Source organism: Mustela nigripes, chromosome 17 (genome assembly GCF_022355385.1).
Source record: "Mustela nigripes isolate SB6536 chromosome 17, MUSNIG.SB6536, whole genome shotgun sequence".
NCBI classification, from domain to species: Eukaryota; Metazoa; Chordata; class Mammalia; order Carnivora; family Mustelidae; genus Mustela; species Mustela nigripes.
In genome coordinates this window covers 14,438,297-14,457,137 of record NC_081573.1, presented here as the reverse complement: position 1 = coordinate 14,457,137, position 18,841 = coordinate 14,438,297, and the positions used below count along the sequence as shown (strand labels likewise).

The following is an 18,841-nucleotide window of genomic DNA, read 5'->3' as shown; positions in this document are numbered from 1 at the left end:
GAAACCTTAAGTCCCATAACAATTGTTTATTATAAAGATGAACCCTCATCCTCACGACAGGCTTATCGATAGGACTTCTGGTAGCGAGCACGGGCACCAGGACCACCAAACTTTTTGGATTCGCAGCGCCGGGGATCAGCTACCAACAGGGTCCGGTCATACTGGATAAGGATGTCTTTGATCTCCTTCTTGGAAGCCTCATCCACGTCTGGGAATGAAAAGAGAGTGAGAACTGAGAGAGCCATGGAAATGCCCTCCAAGTCTCTGGGGCTAAAGACTGGGCTGGGGGAGGGGCTGGTCCCCCACTTGCCACCCACCCACCCGTCTGGAAGGAGCCATGCTCACTCACATTTCTGGTAATAGGCCACCAGGGCTTTGGAGATGGATTGGCGGATTGCTGTGAGGGAAATACATGCATGAGAGAGTGTTGTCAGCTTTGTGAAGGCCCAAGAATAGGGCCTTGCTCTCAGAGCCACCTCCCCACCACCATGCCCACAGTTCCTGGAACTCACCATAAATCTGGGCCACGTGACCACCACCCTTCACTCGGACTCGGATGTCCACCCCAGCAAATCGCTCCTTGCCTAGAAGCAGAACAGGTTCCAGCAGCTAGAGGAGCAAGGGACACGACAGGATTTTAGATGACAACCGGGACAGCTGAGTGCTACCTCACTGAGCACCTGACACCTCTCTCTCCAAGTAACTTCTACCACGGCTGATGTAAGAGCACTTGTGGACGAGGAGGAGGCTGACACTGCAGACCCCTCTGCATAGGCAGGGGAGCAGGGAAGATTTGAAGCCTGAGGAGAGACTGCTGAAGGCAACCTAAGCTGGGCCCTCCCATCTGTGTCCCTCTGGGGCCTCAGAAACCCCATCTCTAGCACTTGTTCTTAAGAGTGCTGGCACTTGGGGCGCCTGAGTGGCTCAGTGGGTTAAAGCCTTGGCCTTCAGCTCAGGTCATGATCCCAGGGTCCTGGGATCGAGACCCGCATCGGGCTCTCTGTTCAGCAGGGATCCTGCTTCCTCCTCTCTCTCTCTCTCTCTGCCTGCCCCTCTGCCTACTTGTGATCTCTCTCTGTCAAGTAAATAAATAAAATCTTTAAAAAAAAAAAAAAGAGTGCTGGCACTTTAGTTCAACAAGGCCAACCTCTCCAGCCACCAAGGCTTTCAGAAACCATGAAAAGCCCCGTCCAGTGCTTTTTCTGGATTTCCCCCCTTAAGCACTCTGCCCAGCCCTCTGAGCATCCCATTTCCAAATTACAACAGTACAACAACCTATGCCATGCTCTCCCATTCCAGCTCTAGATCTTTTGTAGGTGCCTGATGTTTTTGTTTTACCTGCTTTAGGTCTCAGCTCACAGATCCCCACCTTCATCTCCAAGCCTGTCCCAATCCTTCTATCCAGGCAGAACCCCTCTCTGGGTTCCCCAATCTCAACCCAGACTATGCTGGAGCAGGGTCTAGTACTGAGTCCAGTCTGCTGCCTCCACTGGACTAGGGCCTCTGTGAGGGCAGGGCCTGGGGCTACCTGATCACTGCTGTGTCCCCAGCACTCAACACAGGCCACACAAACCAAAGCTTTGTATAACCAGCAGTTGGTAAGAGCACACCATAATACAAAGGGATCTCAGATACCGTCATATTAAATTCTAACTAAACCTACAACACAAATGTTATTTCTCAGAGTTAGAAATGATATGGACTTTTTAAAAAAATTTTATTTATTTATTTATTTATTTATTTGACAGAGAGAGAGAGAGAGAGAGAGAGAGAGATCACAAGCAGGCAGAGAGGCGGGAAGGGAAGCAGACTCCCCGCTGAGCAAAGAGCCCAACGCGGGACTCTATCCCAGGACCCCGAGATCATGACCTGAGCCGAAAGCAGCGGCTCAACCCACTGAGCCACCCAGGCGCCCCGATACGGACTTTTATTACTACCTTGCACACCAGAAACTAACGTTGCATTTCAACATCAGTAAAATTAAAAAATAATTGGAACTAATAAAGTAAAAGCAACACTCTGAAAAAAACAAGTAAGTTCTCACATATACCAAGAAGCTTATACTGACAAACTACTCTGTCCTCACAACAGTCCTTTGATAGAAATTATCCCTTTTATAAATGAACCTGAGAGAATATGTTACTTGACTCAAGTAACACCACAGGTTAAAAAAGGCAAAAAAACAGATTCTGCTCTTTCCATTCTGAGCTGAAAAAACTAAGGCCAAAACAGGGAGGGGAGGAACCCCTTTCACAGCAAAGAACAACAAACCCAAATTCTCTTCCTGTTCTTCCAGTATTTAACTATTAAGCACCTACAACAACCAAACCCTACTTTTAAACAAAATGTCTTAAGAAAGCAATTGATTTCTGTCTTCAGAGAATATATGCTCTAACAGGGAAAAAGAGAGGTTAGATCGTAAACACGACACACATCTGCCATTAATTTACTATACTATAAAAAACCAGGCCGCACAAACTCCCCTTACCTTGCAGTCCCCAAATGAGTGGGCTTCCAAATGTCCCAGTTTTTTTTTTTTTTTAAGATTTTATTTATTTATTTGACAGAGATCAAAAGTAGGCAGAGTCAGGCAGAAAGAGGGGCGTTAGCAGGCTCCCTGCTGAGCAGAGAGCCGGGACACAGGGCTCCATCCCAGGACCCCGAGATCATGTCCTGAGCCAAAGACAGAGGCTTAACCCACTGAGCCACCCAGGCACCCCCAAATGTCCCATTTTTGAAGTCACCCTTTTAATCTCCAAGTTTTCACTCTGTCCACTTTAATCACAATATCTGAACCCCCTGAAAATCCAACTCCATCTCCAAATGCCCTTTTTCCTTTTTAAAGATTTGACAGAGAGAAACATAGCGAGAGAGGGAACACAAGCAAGGGGAGTGGGAGAGGGAGAAGCAGGCTTCCCGCCGAGCAGACCGCCCGATGCGGGGCTCGATCTCAAGAGCCTGGGATCATGACCTGAGCTGAAGGCAGACACTTAAAGACTGAGCCACCCAGGCGCCCCCCAAATGACCCTTTTTCTGTCCCCAACTCAGTTTCTAAACATCCCATTGTTGATACCAGATTCCCTCAGCTTCCAAGACCAAGGATTGCCAAGAACCCATTTATTTAAACATCTCTCTCTCTAAAGCCCTCCACTCAACCCGAACGCCCACCCTCAATGCCAGCACCTTGTATTGTAGCGTGCGGGGTTCGATCATCTCCAGGGGCCGCCCATTCACCTTGATGAGGCCGTTGCCCCGTTTGCAGTGCGCCACGGCTGTGGCTGTCTTCTGCGGAAAGCGAGGGAGAAAGCGGAGCCACGTGAGCCTCGGTCCCCCGCTTCTATGTCGACCTCAGAACCTGCCCGAAGGCCCCAGCCAACCCCGGCCTCCCTCCGCCCCTCTTATCAGGCACCCGGCCTACCTTGCGTCCGAAGACCTGCACGGACTGCAGAGGACCCTTGGACGGCATGGCTGGAACGTAGGCCAGAACTCCTCACCGCGAGGCGCTGCAACCGGAAAAGGAAAATGCGGGGCCTCCCTGGCCGCTTTTCAGGGTCTGCGCAGGCGCTCTGAGTGCAGTGTCGCGACGGGAGAGCGCTTTACGGCTCAGATTGCGGCCAGAGGGCTGGACTTCGGAATAGTGGCGACAAAGTGGGTCCCAGGACCGGAGGAGGCGGGACCTGACGTGTGCGGGGTGCAATCGCGGACGAAGGGCGAGGGCGGGCTGTTCTTCACATCCTCGGTCCTCGCTGGCCATCGCTGGTTCTTTTGCATTTCAGCTCTTTGATAATCTCCCTCCGCCCTAAAATCGATTCTTACCCTCGTCTAAAGAAGCTCTTTTTACCCCTAGCACTGACCATACTCTGTGAACTCCATCCTGCCCTGTGGACACCCTTCTCCCCAAATCCTTCTCCGTCAGAACCCACAGCAGGAAGTCAGGATTTACAAATTCCGGATTCCGAACCAACTCCTCCGAGAATCATCTCCCAGAATCTTTCCTTTTAGCGCCCCTCAGAATCCACCTTTCACCAGAATTTCCTTCCTTTTAAAGTCTTCTCCCAGAATCACACTCTTCAGAGCCCTCACCCAGACTTCCTCTTTCCCTGAATCTTTCTCCATTCAAGAGCCCCAGAATCTACCTCTGCCCGCAATCCACCTTTCCCAGAACAGCCCCGTTAGAATCCCCTTTTCACAAAATCTCTCTCGCTTTCAGAGCCCCCTCCTTCAAAATCTACATTTCCTAAGAATTCTTTTCCTTTCAGAGCCTCCTCTTGCCAGCAGCTGGCTTCCCCTTGATTTTCCACTCCTTAGAATCCCACCCTCCAGAATGCCCCCCTTGAGGGTCCCCACCCTAGAATCCCTCTTTCTCCAGGGTCTTTCAAATCATCTCTTCATACCCTCCCCCTGCAAATCATCCTACTCTCCAGGCTTCTTCCCCACAGAGTTCTCTATCCCCAGTATCCCCCCCCATCCCATCTGAGGAACCTCAGGATTGAGTTGCCCCTTTGCTCCCCCAAACTCAGGATACTCCTTAGGGTCCCAGCCAAAAGGTTTCTCTCTCAGACCTGCAGAGAGCCCACAGTTTCTTCAGCTTCTCTGGCAGCCCTGAGTCAGAGGTCCAAAGTTCAAAGGACCATGGTGATTCACCTTGTGCCTGGAAGGTGGTGATGGGGTGGAGGTTGCTGGGCGGGTCTGTGGCGGGAGGGAGGATCCTCCAGCCCAGAGTCTAGCTCCAAAAGGGTAAGAGAGGGGAGAAGTGAAGGGAGGGGGCCCCCAGAGGCTGACTTGGCGGGGGGGCATACAGACAGATACACAGCACAAGAGAGACAGGCACACATGAAGGAAAAAGACAAAGAAGGGGCCAATGGAGAAGAGGAGAAAGAAGATAGACACAGGGTCAGTCACAGAATGACCCAGAAAACACAAGTGGCGGCGATTCGGAGGCAGAGAGGCCAGCCCTCAGAGAACGAAGACGGACAGGTATATGGAAGCATGGAGATTCCAAGATATTTGAAATATGGAATACTTGATACAGAATTAGAAGTAGAAAGGAGAGCAAAGACCCCCAAATATGCACCTGCAAACACAGATAGAGCCTAGCAGGGGTGTTTTCCAATGAGAAGACAGGCGGCGGGATTCAAGCACTCACACACTCGGTACTGCCTTATGGACCTGTTGGGGAGGGGGGTGGGAGGGGACTTCCCCAAATCCTCTAGTCTCTCTGGGCTGATAACTCCCACCTTTGCTGAGTCTCATATCTTCCTGTGGCGGTTGGGGGAGAGGTGTCAGGGAACCCTCTGACCTGGACCCACCCTGCTGTAGGATGGCCATCTTCCCGCGGGGCTATTGGAGAACATTCCCTGAGTATCTGGGTTGAGTGGAGCTGGGCAGGAAGAGGTCCGGGACTTTAGTCTTCTAACTAGCTCTCTGTAATTCTTGCTTCCAGGATGCTGGGCTGGGACCAGAGAAAGCCTGGGCGGTGGGCAGGGTGCCCATGTGGTCACTCTGGACCATCCTCCTGCTGGTACGACCCTTGGGAGGCCTAGGATCACCCCTCTGTCCTCGGGAGCCTTTCTACTTCCTTGTTGCCATCATGAAGATGCTGGTGAGGAGGACGGAGGGGAAAGCCTGGAGACAGGCAGGGAGGGGGTAGGGGGCATGCTCGAGGAAGGGTCAGGCTCCCCCCTCCAAGATCTGATTCTTCTCCCTACCCCAAATTATAGGGAAACAAAAATGATGGCACTCTCTACACACCAGATGACCTCTCGGTGAGTATTTCATTAGCTTCTTACTGGACCTTGGAAGTTCAGGGAGAATCCACTAGGCTCAAAACACATGTTGGGGGCAGGAGGCAGGGGTATGGTGTTCTGGCTGTCCAGCTGCTCTGACCCACCTCTCAGCCTTCACAGATACATTTTGTTCACTGTTATCTCCAAAACCTCTTTTTTTTTTTTTTTTTAAGATTTATTTATTTGAAAGGGAGAGAGAGAGAGAGAGAATGCATGCATGCCCTTGAGCAGTGGGGAGAGTATCGCAAGCAGATTGCTGAGTGGGGAGCCCCGACTCAGGGCTCTATCCCATGACTCTGAGCCAAAACCGAGAGTTGGATGCCTGACAGCCACTCAGGCGCCCATGCTATCCTAAGCACCTAATAGAACAGTGACTGGCACATAGCAACAAACAATGGTGATGGTGGTGAGGATGACAGCTACATTTAGATAGTGATGCTTCTGCCAGGTACTGGTCTAAATGTTCTAAGTATGTTAGCTTATTTATTAGGGACACCATATAGGGATGTGCAGAATACACACTGCACAAGGGTCACGCGTCCACAAGAGCAGTATTCACACCCTGGATGTGCTCATCAATTTCTGGTATAGAGTGGTAATGTATCTTGTTCTAACAAAATCAGCACTTCCAAGTGTTTTAAGAAAGAAGTGTCATTTCCTAGGTAGAGGCGGGCATCAACCCTGAAGTTAGGAATTCTTCAGAGTTCTCTTTTACAAATGAGAAAACTGAGGGCCAAAGAGACGAGGCGGGTTGATTATCCCAGGTCATAGTTCAGAACTGGGGATCTGGGATCAGACCCTTGCTCAGAGACACCAAGTCACTCTGTCCCCACAGGTGTGTCCTGCTGAGACTCTAGGGTGCTTCCGGCTGGAGCTGTCTGTGATCCAGTTCGAAGAGGGCCCATCCCTGGGGATTGCCGTGTTCCGGCTACAGCGTCTGCTGGATGCACTGGGGTCCCAGCTGTGGGTGACTGGCCAGGGCCCTTGTCCACCCTGCGAAGGACATCCCCAGAGACCTGTCCCTCTCTTTCTGGCCAAGCTCTTGGAGTTATTACAGGGGGCATGTGCTCGGCACCGGCCCTCAGCATGAGTCTGGGAGGACACAGACTGCCTGGTACTGCTGCTGGAGAGGCTTGTTGGAGAGAGGGGGAGAGGACGTGGTCTCTAGCCCCAGCTTCCAGTCCTAAGCCTTCTCCTTCTAGGCCAGAGGACTTCATGTGCAGTCCAAGGAGCCAAGGGGAAGAGGAGAGAAGGAGGAAGATAAGATCTGAAGCCTGAAATCTCTGGCCTCCTAGGGTGTGGGGGCCCCCATCTGGTCCTGTTCTCTCTCTCAGATACTCCCTCCTCTCTCCTCTATGAGGAAGGGACAAAGCATGGCACAGGTGTCTTCTAACCTAATCCCACCCCTAGAGGACAAGGGGAGTCTTGTACCTCAAGTCCCTGACTGCAAATAATTACCACCTGGAGAGCTTTGAAGTAATACTGATGGTTAGGCCCCATCCCAGAGATTTTGATAATTGGTCTCTGGCAGATTCTGAACACCATAGATTTAAAATCAACTTCATTGAGGTGTAATTTACAGATAGATAGCATACATTTTAAGTGTACATTTCAATGAGTTCTGACAAAGGTATACACATAGCCACATTTCCATCACCCCGGAGCGTCCCTCATGCCCCTTCCCGTCAGTCTTCACCTCCAGTAGTAGACACCCACTAATCTGCTGAGTGTAGAGATCAGTTTTGCTTTCTCTAGAGTTTCATATGAAGGGAATTGTAGTAGGTACATATATCCATGCTAGTGTTTGGCTTCTTTCACTCAGCATGATGTTTCTGAGATTCATTCATGTGCTTATCAACAGCTTATTACTATCCCATTGTATAGATGCACCCCAATTTGTTTTATCCACTGTCTTTATGATGGCTATTGGGTTGTTTCCACTTTCCTGCTACCTTGTTTCCACTTTGCAGCTACAGTGCATCGCTCTCTTCTTGCATCATCTTCTGTACTGCTGGGGTTGAGCGTTGGGAACCACGGACACACCAAACTTCCTGTGGCGGGGAAATTACTGTTCCCTCTCATTCCTGCAGCAACATCAAAAGGCATTTTGTACGTGGAATCCTGTTTTGAAGAGCTGCTGTTTAAGGGAACCAAGCTTCCTTTAAGAAGGGGAAACATTGTTATAGAGCAACCAAGCTTTCCTCCCCACCCCCACGTTGGTTTCAGTCTGGGATTGTTGGATCAGGGAGTGTGTGCTCCTATAGGCACGCACGTGTGGTATACTCATTCCCTAGTAGCTGTCCTGTGAGCCAGCTGGTGGGCCAACCACACTATACTACCCTGTAACTAGGTGCATATTAAATTTCTGTAAATTGAATCCAGGTGTCTCAATGCTTATGCAAGAAATTTTAGCAATGTGTTTTTAAAGGTTTCTGATCTGTTTCTCCCTTCATCAGATTAATTTCTCCTACCTCTCTCTCTCATGCCCGGTCCTCTTTGCCACCGTCAGACAAATAATTACTAATATGTAAATTCACATGGACTTAAACTTGGGGATCTGTAAAGGAAAACAAGGGTTTTCAGGATTACCCAAACTTGGGGAGGAGCCTTAGTCGGCCACTGAGCAGTTAATTTTTTCTGAGCTTCAGATTCCTTGTCAGCAAAATGGGGATACTTACCTCCTAGGAATGTTTTAGAGGGTCTAGGAGATAAAGTCTGATGTCTTTGCTAACTCATTATTATTTGGTCATTCCCTGACTCCTCACGGCTTGACACACCTCATTAGTAAATTCAAGCACGAACTCCTGTAGCTGGAAGAGCCGGTTCGGAGAAGGGGAGTAACTCTACCCCTCTTTGACCTTCCCGAGATGTCGACTCCATGCTCTACGTTAAGACAGATCTGCCACGTTCAAGATGGCGTCCTGGAAGTGCGTCGCCGGAGATTAGCCCCGGAAATCTCGCGTTAGACGAGACCAACGAGTAGGTTCTCGCGAGAGGGCACGTCAGTCTCGGCCTGGCGTCGTGTGAACAGCTGCTGGTACCGAAGACTGAGGTGGAACCGGAGCGGTGAGGAGTGGGTCGGACGCTGAGGTGGCAGGATTGGGGTTCGCTGGGGCACAGGGAGGCTTAGAGCCCGGACTCGGGGACACGGAAGGTGGCGTAGAGGGTAGTCTTTCGGTCTCACGGTTGCCAGAACTAGGCTGCCGGAAGTGCGCTAAGGGATTTTTCTTCTTCCCGGGAACTGGCGGGGAAACTGAGGCTGGGGTGGGGCTCCTGTCCGGGGGACGCACTGAGGCCGCCGTCTTTTCCTGCAAGAGTAGAAGATGTCGGACAGCGAGGACAGCAACTTCTCCGAGGAGGAGGATAGCGAGCGCAGCAGTGACGGCGAGGAGGCCGAGGTGTGTGGCGGGGACATGGTGGGGAGGCATCGCGTCTGGGACAGTACCAGGGCAGAAAGGCCCCTGTGGGAGCTCAGAGGAGATCAGAACGAGCTCCAGCCTTTGGGAGTTTCCAGGTTGTTGGTAGTGATAGAGAAGTAGGCAAGCCTAAGTCAGGCAGAGGGATAGGTGCGGGGTGGGGGGGAGCAGGGATGCCCCAGGTACAGTGAAATAACAGGTGATGTGTATAAAGGACCTGGCCTATAGCAAGCCTCATTGTTAGCTCTTATACTGGGGTGTGCGCCATCATTTCGGAAATATGTTTTTAGTGCCTGCTGTGTACTAGGCACAGTTCTTTGTGCGGGGGCTGCATCAGTAAACAAAATAGGTTTTGAAAGTCTTTGCCCTTGTGGTCATAAATAAACATAACTGATAAGTATATCCTTTAGTAAGGCAGAGGGTACCCTGGAGAAATGTAGAGAAGGAGAATAGGGAGTCTTGGTCAGTTTTAAATAAGGTGAGTCTCAGAGGTGATGCTTGAAAAAAACGTTGTGGGATGTGAGGGAGTGAGTCATTTGTGGAAGAAAAGTGTTGCAGTAAGGGGAAGCAGCACGTGCGAAGCTGGGAGCATGTCTGCATGTTGAAGAAAGAACAAGGAGTTGAGTTTGGGTGGTCAGAGTGAGTGCAACAAAGAAATAACAGGAGCCAGATCATATAGGATCTTGAAGGTTCTGGTGAGGAGTTCGTGCTGATTGAGTGTGGGAGAGCTGTGAAGTTTTGGAGTGAAGAAGGGGTGTGATCTCATGTTTTGAAAGGGTCACTCTGGCTTTGGGTCTATTGAACGTTACTGTTTCGGGAACCAAATAAACATTTCCTGGGATATATGTGACTTTAAATATTCTGCTATTAACTATTTTCTGCTTTTGCTTGTTTCTGACTTGCTTATTAAGTAAATTTTTTTTAAAGATTTTATTTATTTATTTGACAGAGATCACAAGTAGGCAGAGAGAGAGGGGGAAGCAGGCTCTCTGCTGAGCAGGAAGCCCGATGCAGGGCTCGATCTCAGGACCCAGAGATCATGACCTGAGCTGAAGGCAGAAGGTTTAACCCACTGAGCCACCCAGGCGCCCCTTATATAAATGTTTGAGCATCTGCTGCTGTGTTCCAGATTCTTCCAGGTGTTGGCGAGAGTGGAGCCAGGAAAATCTGCTTTCACGGAGTTTACACTTAGTGGGCAACAGTTAACAAACTAATGAAGAGATAACTCGATGATTGTAGATAACTCCTTTAACCTCTGGAAATGTGAATCAGTTTTTTAAAGTTAGTTGCCAACACTTGTAAGGGCTACTTCATGTAGAAATCGTGATTTTTCTGCTTTTTTGGGAAAGAGAGAGAGGCCAGCAACCTGAGATCAGCGTTGTTCTGTCCAGCAGGTTCTTGCTCAAGTGTCAGCCTGCTGTGGAATGGGAAATTTTCTTCAATTCTGGTATATATCAGTTGCCATTTATTATCATACATACCTTAAGGAGAATTTTTTTTTTTAAGATTTATTTATTTATTTATTTGACAGACAGATCACAAGTAGGCAGAGAAGCAGGCAGAGAGAGAGGAGGAAGCAGGCTCCCTGCTGAGCAGAGAGCTTGATGTGGGGCTCGATCCCAGAACCCTGGGATCATGACCTGAGCCGAAGGCAGGGGCTTTAACCCACTGAGCCACCCAGGCGCCCCCCTTATGGAGAATTTAAGTAAAGGAAAGATTTCATGTACTTGTGTCCTGGGAAGTGTCAGATAAACAGAAAGTACCATGGGTTTCCTTTGAGCTGCCCCACTTATATCTTTTCTTGACCTCTGTAGGCATTTGGTTGTCAATCCTTGTGCCCTGTAGCGAGTCCTCAGCTTCCAATGAAGAATTAGAGGAATTGGGAAGCCATGGTGGGGGTAAAGCAGGTGGGAGGATGCTAGGAAGGGTTTTTTTTTGTTTGTTTGTTTGTTTTTTTAGATCTTTATTTATTTATTTGACAGAGAGAGATCACAAGTAGACAGAGAGGCAGGCAGAGAAAGAGGGAGGGAAGCAGGCTTCCTGCTGAGCAGAGAGCCCTATGTGGGCCTCGATCCCAGGACCCTGAGATCATGACCCGAGCCGAAGGCAGCGGCTTAACCCACTGAGCCACCCAGGCGCCCCCTAGGAAGGGTTTTTGCTTTAAGCAGTAGAACTGGGTTCTTGGTCTCTCTGACTCATGGCCTCAGGGTGCTGCATGTGGTTAAATCCTGGTGTTAATGAGACCAGAATCCCAGGGTCCTTTTCCTGGCCAGGACTTCTGGTTTGCTGTGTGCAAATGTCACTTCCTCAGCACCACACCAGGCTCATGACTCACCTGGCAGGAGGATAGTGAGAGGCCAGCCAGATATGGGACTAGATAGGCTTTTTGGACAGCCAGACGTTAGCATGTCCTTGAAGGACCAGGCTTTGTGGAACGGAGAAGGTAGGGATGGCAGATGATGAGCCCCTGTTGGGGGAATGATCTGTTTCACCATTCTCAGCCCCAGTAACCTGCTCACTCATTCATTGAACGCATGTTCCTAGAGTTTCTATCATGTTGGGATCACTGGTTCCCTTATGGAGCTCTCTGTCCTGGGGTGAAGATAGTTTTATATACAGATGGTTCCTTCAGGGGATTGTGAGGATGAACAGTGGAAGAGCACATTCAAGCCCCAAGATAACACAGAGATAGTAATGGGAGCCCTCACCTCAGGGATTGGGGAGCCAGGTTTGGAGAGAAGGTTTTGCTGGGACTGAGGCAGTGGAATGATGACAAGGTTCATTGAAATCAGGCTGTGGTCCTGTTGTGGTTTGAGTTGGTAAAATGTGGGACATTGTGGATTAGTCAGGAATATATACCAAATGTCTTTCAATTGTCTTCTGTTCTCATCCCTGGACTGGGTGTTGTTGGGGACCCATCAGTGCCTGAGTTAAACTGGGCCTTGCTCTTAGGGAACCCAGGTGGTCAAGGCTGTAATGGAGGAAGCTAGAGGATATGCCTGATTTTGCTGGGGTTAGGGGATAGGCATGACCTCCTGGAAGGGAGGGGGATACTTTGATGTAAGAGTGAGAGGCAAAGGAGAATAGCTTTTTTGCAGAGGACTAGCGTGAGTGATGGATAGCACCAAGAGAGCTTGGTACAAGTGGCTCAGTGTGCCTGGGACCTAGCATTTGGAAGGGGGAGCCCAAAGAGGCAGGGTGAGAGGGAGAGCAGTGGGTAGACTGTGTGCTTCTAGTGTAGGCAGCTAGGAAGTTGGTTCTTTACCTGAGGGCAGTGGAGACCCATGGCCATGTTTGAAACAGACTATAGGGTTGGGGGTGATGGGAGGTGCTTTTAGGTAGGAGAACAAGCCCTTAAACCACATTGATCCATCATGAAGTTATTTGCTGTATAAGTTACGCATCCTTTTGATTGGATCATGGAGAAAGTTCGACTTTGGTACCACTGTGCCTTGAACACTTTTCTGAAATTTGCTTGCTTCCTTGTTTTCGGGAGAACAGGCTTTTGACTTAGAGCCTGCAGCCTGCAACAGTATCATGCTAGGGCTTAATAATATGCTAGGACTTAATAATATTGTTTTGCTTTTATCTTTTTTTTTTTTTAAGATTTTATTTATTTATTTGACAGAGATCACAAGTAGGCAGAGAGGCAGGCGGGGGTGGGGTGGGGGGAAAGTAGGCTCCCTGCCAAGCAGAGAGCCCAATGCGGGGCTCCATCTTAGGACCCTGAGATCATGACCTGAGCTGAAGGCAGAGGTTTAACCCACTGAGCTACCCAGGCGCCCCTGCTTTTATCCTTATGGTTACTTGTTGCTTGTGACAGGCTAACTTTAAAAACGTTTTTACTTCTGAACTATTTCAAAGTATGGAAGAGTTTCTTTGTTAATCTAAATGAAAAGGTGAGTGATTTAGAGAATATATCAGGTAAATGAGTTGTACTGATGTGAGCTTGGCAAGAGGGCCTGAAGTTAGTGAAGAAAAGATTGAAGTTTGGGATCACATTTCCTTTTGTGACTGGTTTGGAAAAAGAGCTTAGAAGTCAAGAGACCAGAAGTGCTGGGCAAGGGGCTAGGTTTTAGAGAGGGCAGTGTTCTGGCCCAGGCTATGGGCTGTAGGGATGGAGAAGAAGGGACAGATTGAAGGGACAGCTTTCCAAAAACAGGCCAAGAGTTTGGTGCCTGTTAGAAGCCAGAGGGAGCCAGCACAGGTCTGGGGGAAGACATTGAGGTCAGTGTAGGGACGTGAAGTGTGTGTAAGGCTTAGAGGACATCTGGGGGAGCCATTTGTGGAGGGTGCTGACACATGGGGGCCTCTAGTTCCGGAAGAGAGTGTGAACTGGAGACAGATGGGGCATCACCTACAGAGACAGGAGCTGAGACTGGGGAAGGTAAAGTGGCCCAGGGGGAGAATGTGTGCAGCGAGAAGCACAGTGGATCCTGAGCTGAAGCCTGGGGATGGAAGCCAGCACTGGAGGGTGAGCAGAGGAAGAGGGGCTTGCAGAGGATCAGCCAGAGCAGTTGGAGAAAAGCCAGGGTAATGTGCTGTGATGGATGCTAAGGGAAGAGCTTTTCTCCAGGGAGGGAGGATCAGTGGTGTGAAGTGTTTTGTAGGTAAGGAGTAAAGGTTGTTTATGGAATTAGCAACAAGAGGCAGGCCATGGCCTTGGGGAGCAGTGTAGACTGGAACTAGAGATATAGGAATCATTGTCACAGAGACATCCACCAGCCAAGGGAGCGGATGTGATGGCCTAGGGAGTTGTAGGGTGGAAAAACATGAGGGTCAAGGACCAAACTTCATGGAGCTACATTTACAGGCCAAGGGGAGGCTATCAAGGAGGTCTAGTGGAGCAGGGGTCTGGGCCAGCTCCCAGGTATCAGTTGGATGGATGACACCCAACCAGTGCTCTCACTGAGATGGGATGGCTAGCAGAGAGGTCCAGCCAAGGGGGCAGGGGAGTGTATGCAGAGCAGGGGGGGTTACGACTAGCCAGGCAGAGGTGGCATCAGATTTGGGGGTGGGGAGGCTTGGTGTCTGGATTTGGGGGTACAGAACCTTGTGCCCCAACCCTACCTGACTCTCCAGGTTGAGGAAGAGCGGCGGAGTGTAGCAGGCAGTGAGAAGGAGGAAGAGCCTGAGGAAGAAGAGGAGGAGGAAGAGGAGGAAGAATATGATGAGGAAGAGGAAGAAGAAGATGACGACCGACCTCCCAAGAAACCCCGCCATGGCGGCTTCATTCTGGACGAGGCTGGTATGTCTCTGGCTAGCGAGTGCTGGGCAGAGGCTGGACTTCACCTTCAATTCTATTCCTTGAATGTACTTTTTTTTTCCCCCCTGTGTTGGTAAATGTCAATGCCATAGTAGTGGGATAGTGCATGGAACCTCCATGCCCCGGCAGCTGGCAGAATTAAGAGCTTAGTACCAGTCTTGTTTTGCTCCTTCCTCCTCACTCCCGCCCACTGCTAGATGATGTCGAAGCCAATCCCAAACATGTAATTTTGCCCTAAAATATTCCTCTTCATATTCCTAAAACGTCAGTCCTTTCAAAATATGCTATTAAAATACTGTTAACCTTCCTTTAAAAACCTGAACTCTGAGCTTGTCGTGAAAAGCTCCAATGACCGACATGTGGCCAGGAGAGGGTTGTGGAGGCTGACAGGCCTGGGTCCCTCCTGGCCTGTCTCTGCTCTCTTCTCCATGTGGCCCTGGGTGAGTCGCTGTCCGTCTCTCAGAGCGCCTTTTCCCTTCCACACAGGGGGACAAACAGTCCTTTGCATTCCAGCAGGGATATTTTGAGGATTTGGGGGGCCGAGCATGTAAAGCACATCAAGTAGATGTCCGCCCAAAGTGACATGCCCAGCCCAGAGCAGGTCCTCCAAAATGGGGGTTATCTATTACCATTCTACAGGCCCATGTCATACTTTATGTTCTGTAAATTGCTTTTTCTACTTTCAATGATTGTGGAGGAGCACATAACATAGATAACGTAGATTAAATGAGTTAATTCACATAAAGAAAGTTTTCTGAACAACTTTTGGCACCTCAGTGCTCAGTAAACTTTAGCTGCTATCATCACCATCATCATCCTGGAAATACCCATTTTTTCCTCCAATGGCTACATAATATTTTTCCATAATCTGGGTTTTTGTTTTGTTTTGTTTTGTTTTGTTTTTAAGATTTTATTTTATTTACGAGAGAGAGCTTGAGAAGAGGGAGGGTCAGAGGGAGAAGCAGAATACCTGCTGAGCAGGGAGCCCAGTGCGGGACTCAGTTCTGGGATTCCAGGATCGTGATCTGAGCTGAAGGCAGTCGCTTAACCAACTGAGCCTTCCAGGCACCCCTTAATCTGTTTTCTAACCAATGTCTTACTAGATATTGAAGTTTGTGTCTTTCATCACTACAAGCAGCCCTGCTGGGAACACCTTCCTATGTATTTAGACACAAAGACACAAGTTATTACCTAGCCTGGGTGTTCTGAACCTTTTTTGTGCTGTGGCTCCCTTGGTAGTCTGGTGAAGTCGGCAGACCCCTTCGTAGAACCATGATCTGAAATGCTCACGGGAAGAATAACATAGGATTCCAAAGAGAATAATTATACTGAAATACAGGACCTAAATATTTATAGAACGTGTGGGTTTTGTCATGAATGCATTGAAATAACAAGACTTAATAGGGTCTGATAAAAATCTAATATTGAAGTAGTGATGAGTGCAGATGACATTTTGAGATATCAGCATCTGTAGTGTGCTGGAAAATACTAGAGTTTACTGCTAACGTTATTGTGATATATTTCCATTGTTTGTAATTGACATGAATGTGACTTTTCAATTAGAGATAAGTGAAAATGTATTTTATCTGTCATGGATCCTGAAAATTTTCTACATGCTAAAGTCCTATAAGTCAAACTCCTTGGCAAAGGAGATGCACATGGCTTTAAAGCCTTTCGATGTCTGCAGCCAAATATTGGCCCTGAAAAGGTCCTACCTCCCAGCAGCCATCCGTGAGGGCACTTGCTCCCGACACCCATGTCAAGGAGAGCCACTTGGAATGCCATCGGCCATTTTCATGAGACCTCTTCCCTAAGGGAGAACCAGGAAGCAGATGGGTGGCACATGCTCAGCGCAGTCCTGGTCCTCCCCTTAAAGGCTGAGGGGAGGGAGTCCTTTCTTTGAGAAGGGATCTTAGGTAGTAGAAGGGATAACATGCTGTGTGACAGATGTGGACTGCCAGGGACAAGCAGGCACTGGTGGTGGGAGCGTGGTTGGGCACTGCATGTGGGAAGGCTATGCGGAGGTGCCCATTGACGTTTAACAGGCAGGGACCCTTTGATCCAGAAGTTCTTTTTTAGGAATTCACCCAGTGATTAAATTCTCAGAGGTGGGTAAAGACACAAGATAGTTGCGGTAGTCCCGTTTTCTTTTCTTTTCTTTTTTTTTTTTAAAGATATTTATTTATTTATTTGATAGAGATCACAAGTAGGCAGAGAGGCAGGCAGAGAGAGAGGAAGGTAAGCAGGCTCCCTGCTGAACAGAGAACCCGATGCGGGGCCTGATCTCAGGACCCTGGGATCATGACCTGAGCCGAAGGCAGAGGCTTTAACCCACTGAGCCACCCAGGTGCCCCAGTAGTCCCGTTTTCAGTTGTACTTGTCTGATGACCTAAGTATAGGTTGATGGTAAGGGCCTGGTAAAATGAGTTATGGGGCGGATAGTCTGATAGCAAATGAGGCTTGTGCTCCTGTGGAAGAGCCCCAGGCTGGTAGCATTGCTTAGAAAAAGAGGAAGGTACCAAACAGTCTTAAAAAGTTGTACTGGGGCGGTTGGCGGTCGGGCGAGGGTTTAGACGCACTTCCCCCATGTGCTCAGGTGATCTTTAGGCAAGAAACTGCTCACAGAGTTGCGTCTGGGGAAGGGGACTGAGTTGGCAGGGGCTAGAAATGGGAGGGAGACTTCCCTGCACACGTAGCCTCTGAATGCTTTGGAGTTTTTCATCAGCTTTGGAGTTTTTCGTCACGTGCGGGTATCGCTGCTTAGTTTTTTGAGTAATATTCACTACATACAAAAGAGCATGAGAAACACAGTGAGGAGGTTGGGTGCATGAGCCCTGGAGCTAGTCTGATTCTCCGGGACCAGCTGAGAGGCTCTGGGCCAGTTAGGTCCCCTCTCTGGGCCTCAGAGCCCTTACTGGAAAATCTGAACGGTGCTGGGATCAAGGATTCCGTGAGGAGTCTGTGGCAAGTGCTCCCAGCAGAGCAGGGCACACGGGACACTCAGTATGCATTAGGGTCACAGGTGTGAAGGAATAATAACAACACCAATAGGTTGTGAATCGTGTCTTTAAAAAACATATGTATACTGGTCTTAATAGTTTGGAGGGAATTTTCAGTTTTGTTTATTTTGATCTGATTTTTTTTTTTTTTTAGTTTATTTATTTATTTATTTTGTGACCACTACACCCAAGGTGGAGCTTGAACTCTTGACCCCATATCAGGACTCACACACTCTGCTGACTGAGCCAACTTAGTGTCCCTGATTGGATTATTTAAATGGACTTGTGGGTAGGTTGGGGGGGTGGCTTTCAGAGCTAGGTGGAGGTGGAGCTGCATGGGGAGACCTATTCCTGTGGCTTAAAGCAGCAGCTCCGTGGCATCCAGGCGAGAGCCTGACCTGTGCTGACGTGGCGTCTCTGTGCTGACCTGCAAGGTGCGTAGTTGTCATGCCCACCTCCCAGTGCTGTCTCCCGGGAGCCACGGTCACCAGGTCATCTCTGCTGTGGCTGCCTCCCCGACCACTTGGCTTTCCTGTTGCAGATGTGGATGATGAGTATGAGGATGAGGACCAGTGGGAGGACGGAGCAGAGGACATTCTAGAGAAAGGTGTGTGGGGGCCCCATCTCTGCAAAACTGCTTTGGGGTGTGACCTAGAGGGTCTTGAGAGCCCATCCCCCACCCATGCCCCGCACCCCCCCCTCACCTCGCTTCTTTCTGTCGTTGCCAGAGAGACCAGCTCTGTACCCTTTTCCTTTTAGGCCCATGAGTTGGGGGGCGGGGGTTGTGGGTGGTGGGTGTGGTGGGAAGAGGACTCTGGGATCCCAGGGCCCCAGTGAATCCCTTCTGGGGGCTGTAGGGGGTGGGCTCTGTCCCAACGTACCCCCCACTTCCTGGGCCAGTGCCCCCACTTCCCTGTTATTTTCCGTTTTGTGCGCCTCATACATTTCGGCTTCTCCCCCAACCACCTGGTGCCTGGCCTTTACTTTTGATTTTCAACCTTCCTGTGTCCCTCCCTTCCCCTCCCCCCAACCCATTGGTTGATTTCGCTGCTATAATTTGGCTCATACTTTGTCTGCCCTCGCCCACCACCACCACCACCACCACCACCACCACCTCCTCTTCCTCCAAGTAGAAGAGATTGAAGGTAAGAATCTGGAAACTGTGCTTCCCCGGCCCTTCTCCCATATCCTGACATCTCCTTCCTGCCCACAGCACCCTCCCTCCACCCCTGACCCTGTCTGGCCCTGGGGGCTCTGACTCGTAGAGGGTCCAGAATCAGGGAGTTCTGAGGCCAGGTCTGCAGCCGTTGGCCTGGGGAAGTGTGTATGTGTTTATGTGTACGTGTGAGTGTGGTGGGCAACAGGGATGGGTGG

The 18,841-nt window shown here is 49.6% G+C and overlaps 3 protein-coding genes and 1 long non-coding RNA gene across 8 annotated transcripts in view; 2 read left to right on the top strand and 2 right to left on the bottom strand.

The window, feature by feature from the left end:
• Positions 1-11: 11 nt before the first annotated feature.
• On the bottom strand, positions 12-3,541 carry RPS16 (ribosomal protein S16). The gene is made up of 5 exons (XM_059383019.1): positions 3,419-3,541; positions 3,184-3,285; positions 513-609; positions 350-397; positions 12-208 (listed from the first exon to the last, which is right to left on the bottom strand). The coding sequence occupies exons 1-5, from the start codon at positions 3,464-3,466 to the stop codon at positions 63-65; spliced, it is 441 nt and encodes a 146-aa protein (XP_059239002.1). The 5' UTR covers positions 3,467-3,541; the 3' UTR covers positions 12-62.
• A 1,174-nt stretch (positions 3,542-4,715) lies between these two features.
• Positions 4,716-7,224, top strand: LOC132005694 (uncharacterized). Of its 2 annotated transcripts, none has more exons than XM_059383139.1 (4): positions 4,716-4,737; positions 5,444-5,602; positions 5,721-5,765; positions 6,622-7,224. In XM_059383139.1, the coding sequence occupies exons 2-4, from the start codon at positions 5,492-5,494 to the stop codon at positions 6,874-6,876; spliced, it is 411 nt and encodes a 136-aa protein (XP_059239122.1). In that variant the 5' UTR covers positions 4,716-4,737; positions 5,444-5,491; the 3' UTR covers positions 6,877-7,224. The 2 variants fall into 2 exon arrangements, with proteins under 2 accessions (XP_059239122.1, XP_059239121.1); XM_059383138.1 differs by lacking the exon at positions 4,716-4,737 and adding an exon at positions 4,754-4,977.
• A 106-nt stretch (positions 7,225-7,330) lies between these two features.
• On the bottom strand, positions 7,331-8,705 carry LOC132005695 (uncharacterized). 2 transcript variants are annotated; one of them, XR_009400879.1, is made up of 3 exons: positions 8,465-8,705; positions 8,258-8,343; positions 7,331-7,945 (listed from the first exon to the last, which is right to left on the bottom strand). It is a non-coding gene; the product is annotated as an uncharacterized LOC132005695 (long non-coding RNA). The 2 variants fall into 2 exon arrangements; XR_009400878.1 differs by lacking the exon at positions 8,258-8,343 and having other exon boundaries at positions 8,465-8,699.
• A 48-nt stretch (positions 8,706-8,753) lies between these two features.
• Positions 8,754-18,841, top strand: part of SUPT5H (SPT5 homolog, DSIF elongation factor subunit) — a 28,323-nt gene continuing 18,235 nt past the window's right edge. The window contains exons 1-5 of one of the 3 annotated variants that reach the window (XM_059383135.1): positions 8,754-8,852; positions 9,107-9,184; positions 14,285-14,450; positions 18,009-18,074; positions 18,601-18,612. In XM_059383135.1, the coding sequence (XP_059239118.1) occupies positions 9,110-9,184; positions 14,285-14,450; positions 18,009-18,074; positions 18,601-18,612 (319 nt within the window). In that variant the 5' untranslated portion in view covers positions 8,754-8,852; positions 9,107-9,109. Of the gene's footprint in view, positions 8,877-9,106; positions 9,185-14,284; positions 14,451-18,008; positions 18,075-18,600; positions 18,613-18,841 lie in introns of all 3 variants that reach the window. The other 2 variants (XM_059383136.1, XM_059383137.1) reach the window with 2 other exon arrangements.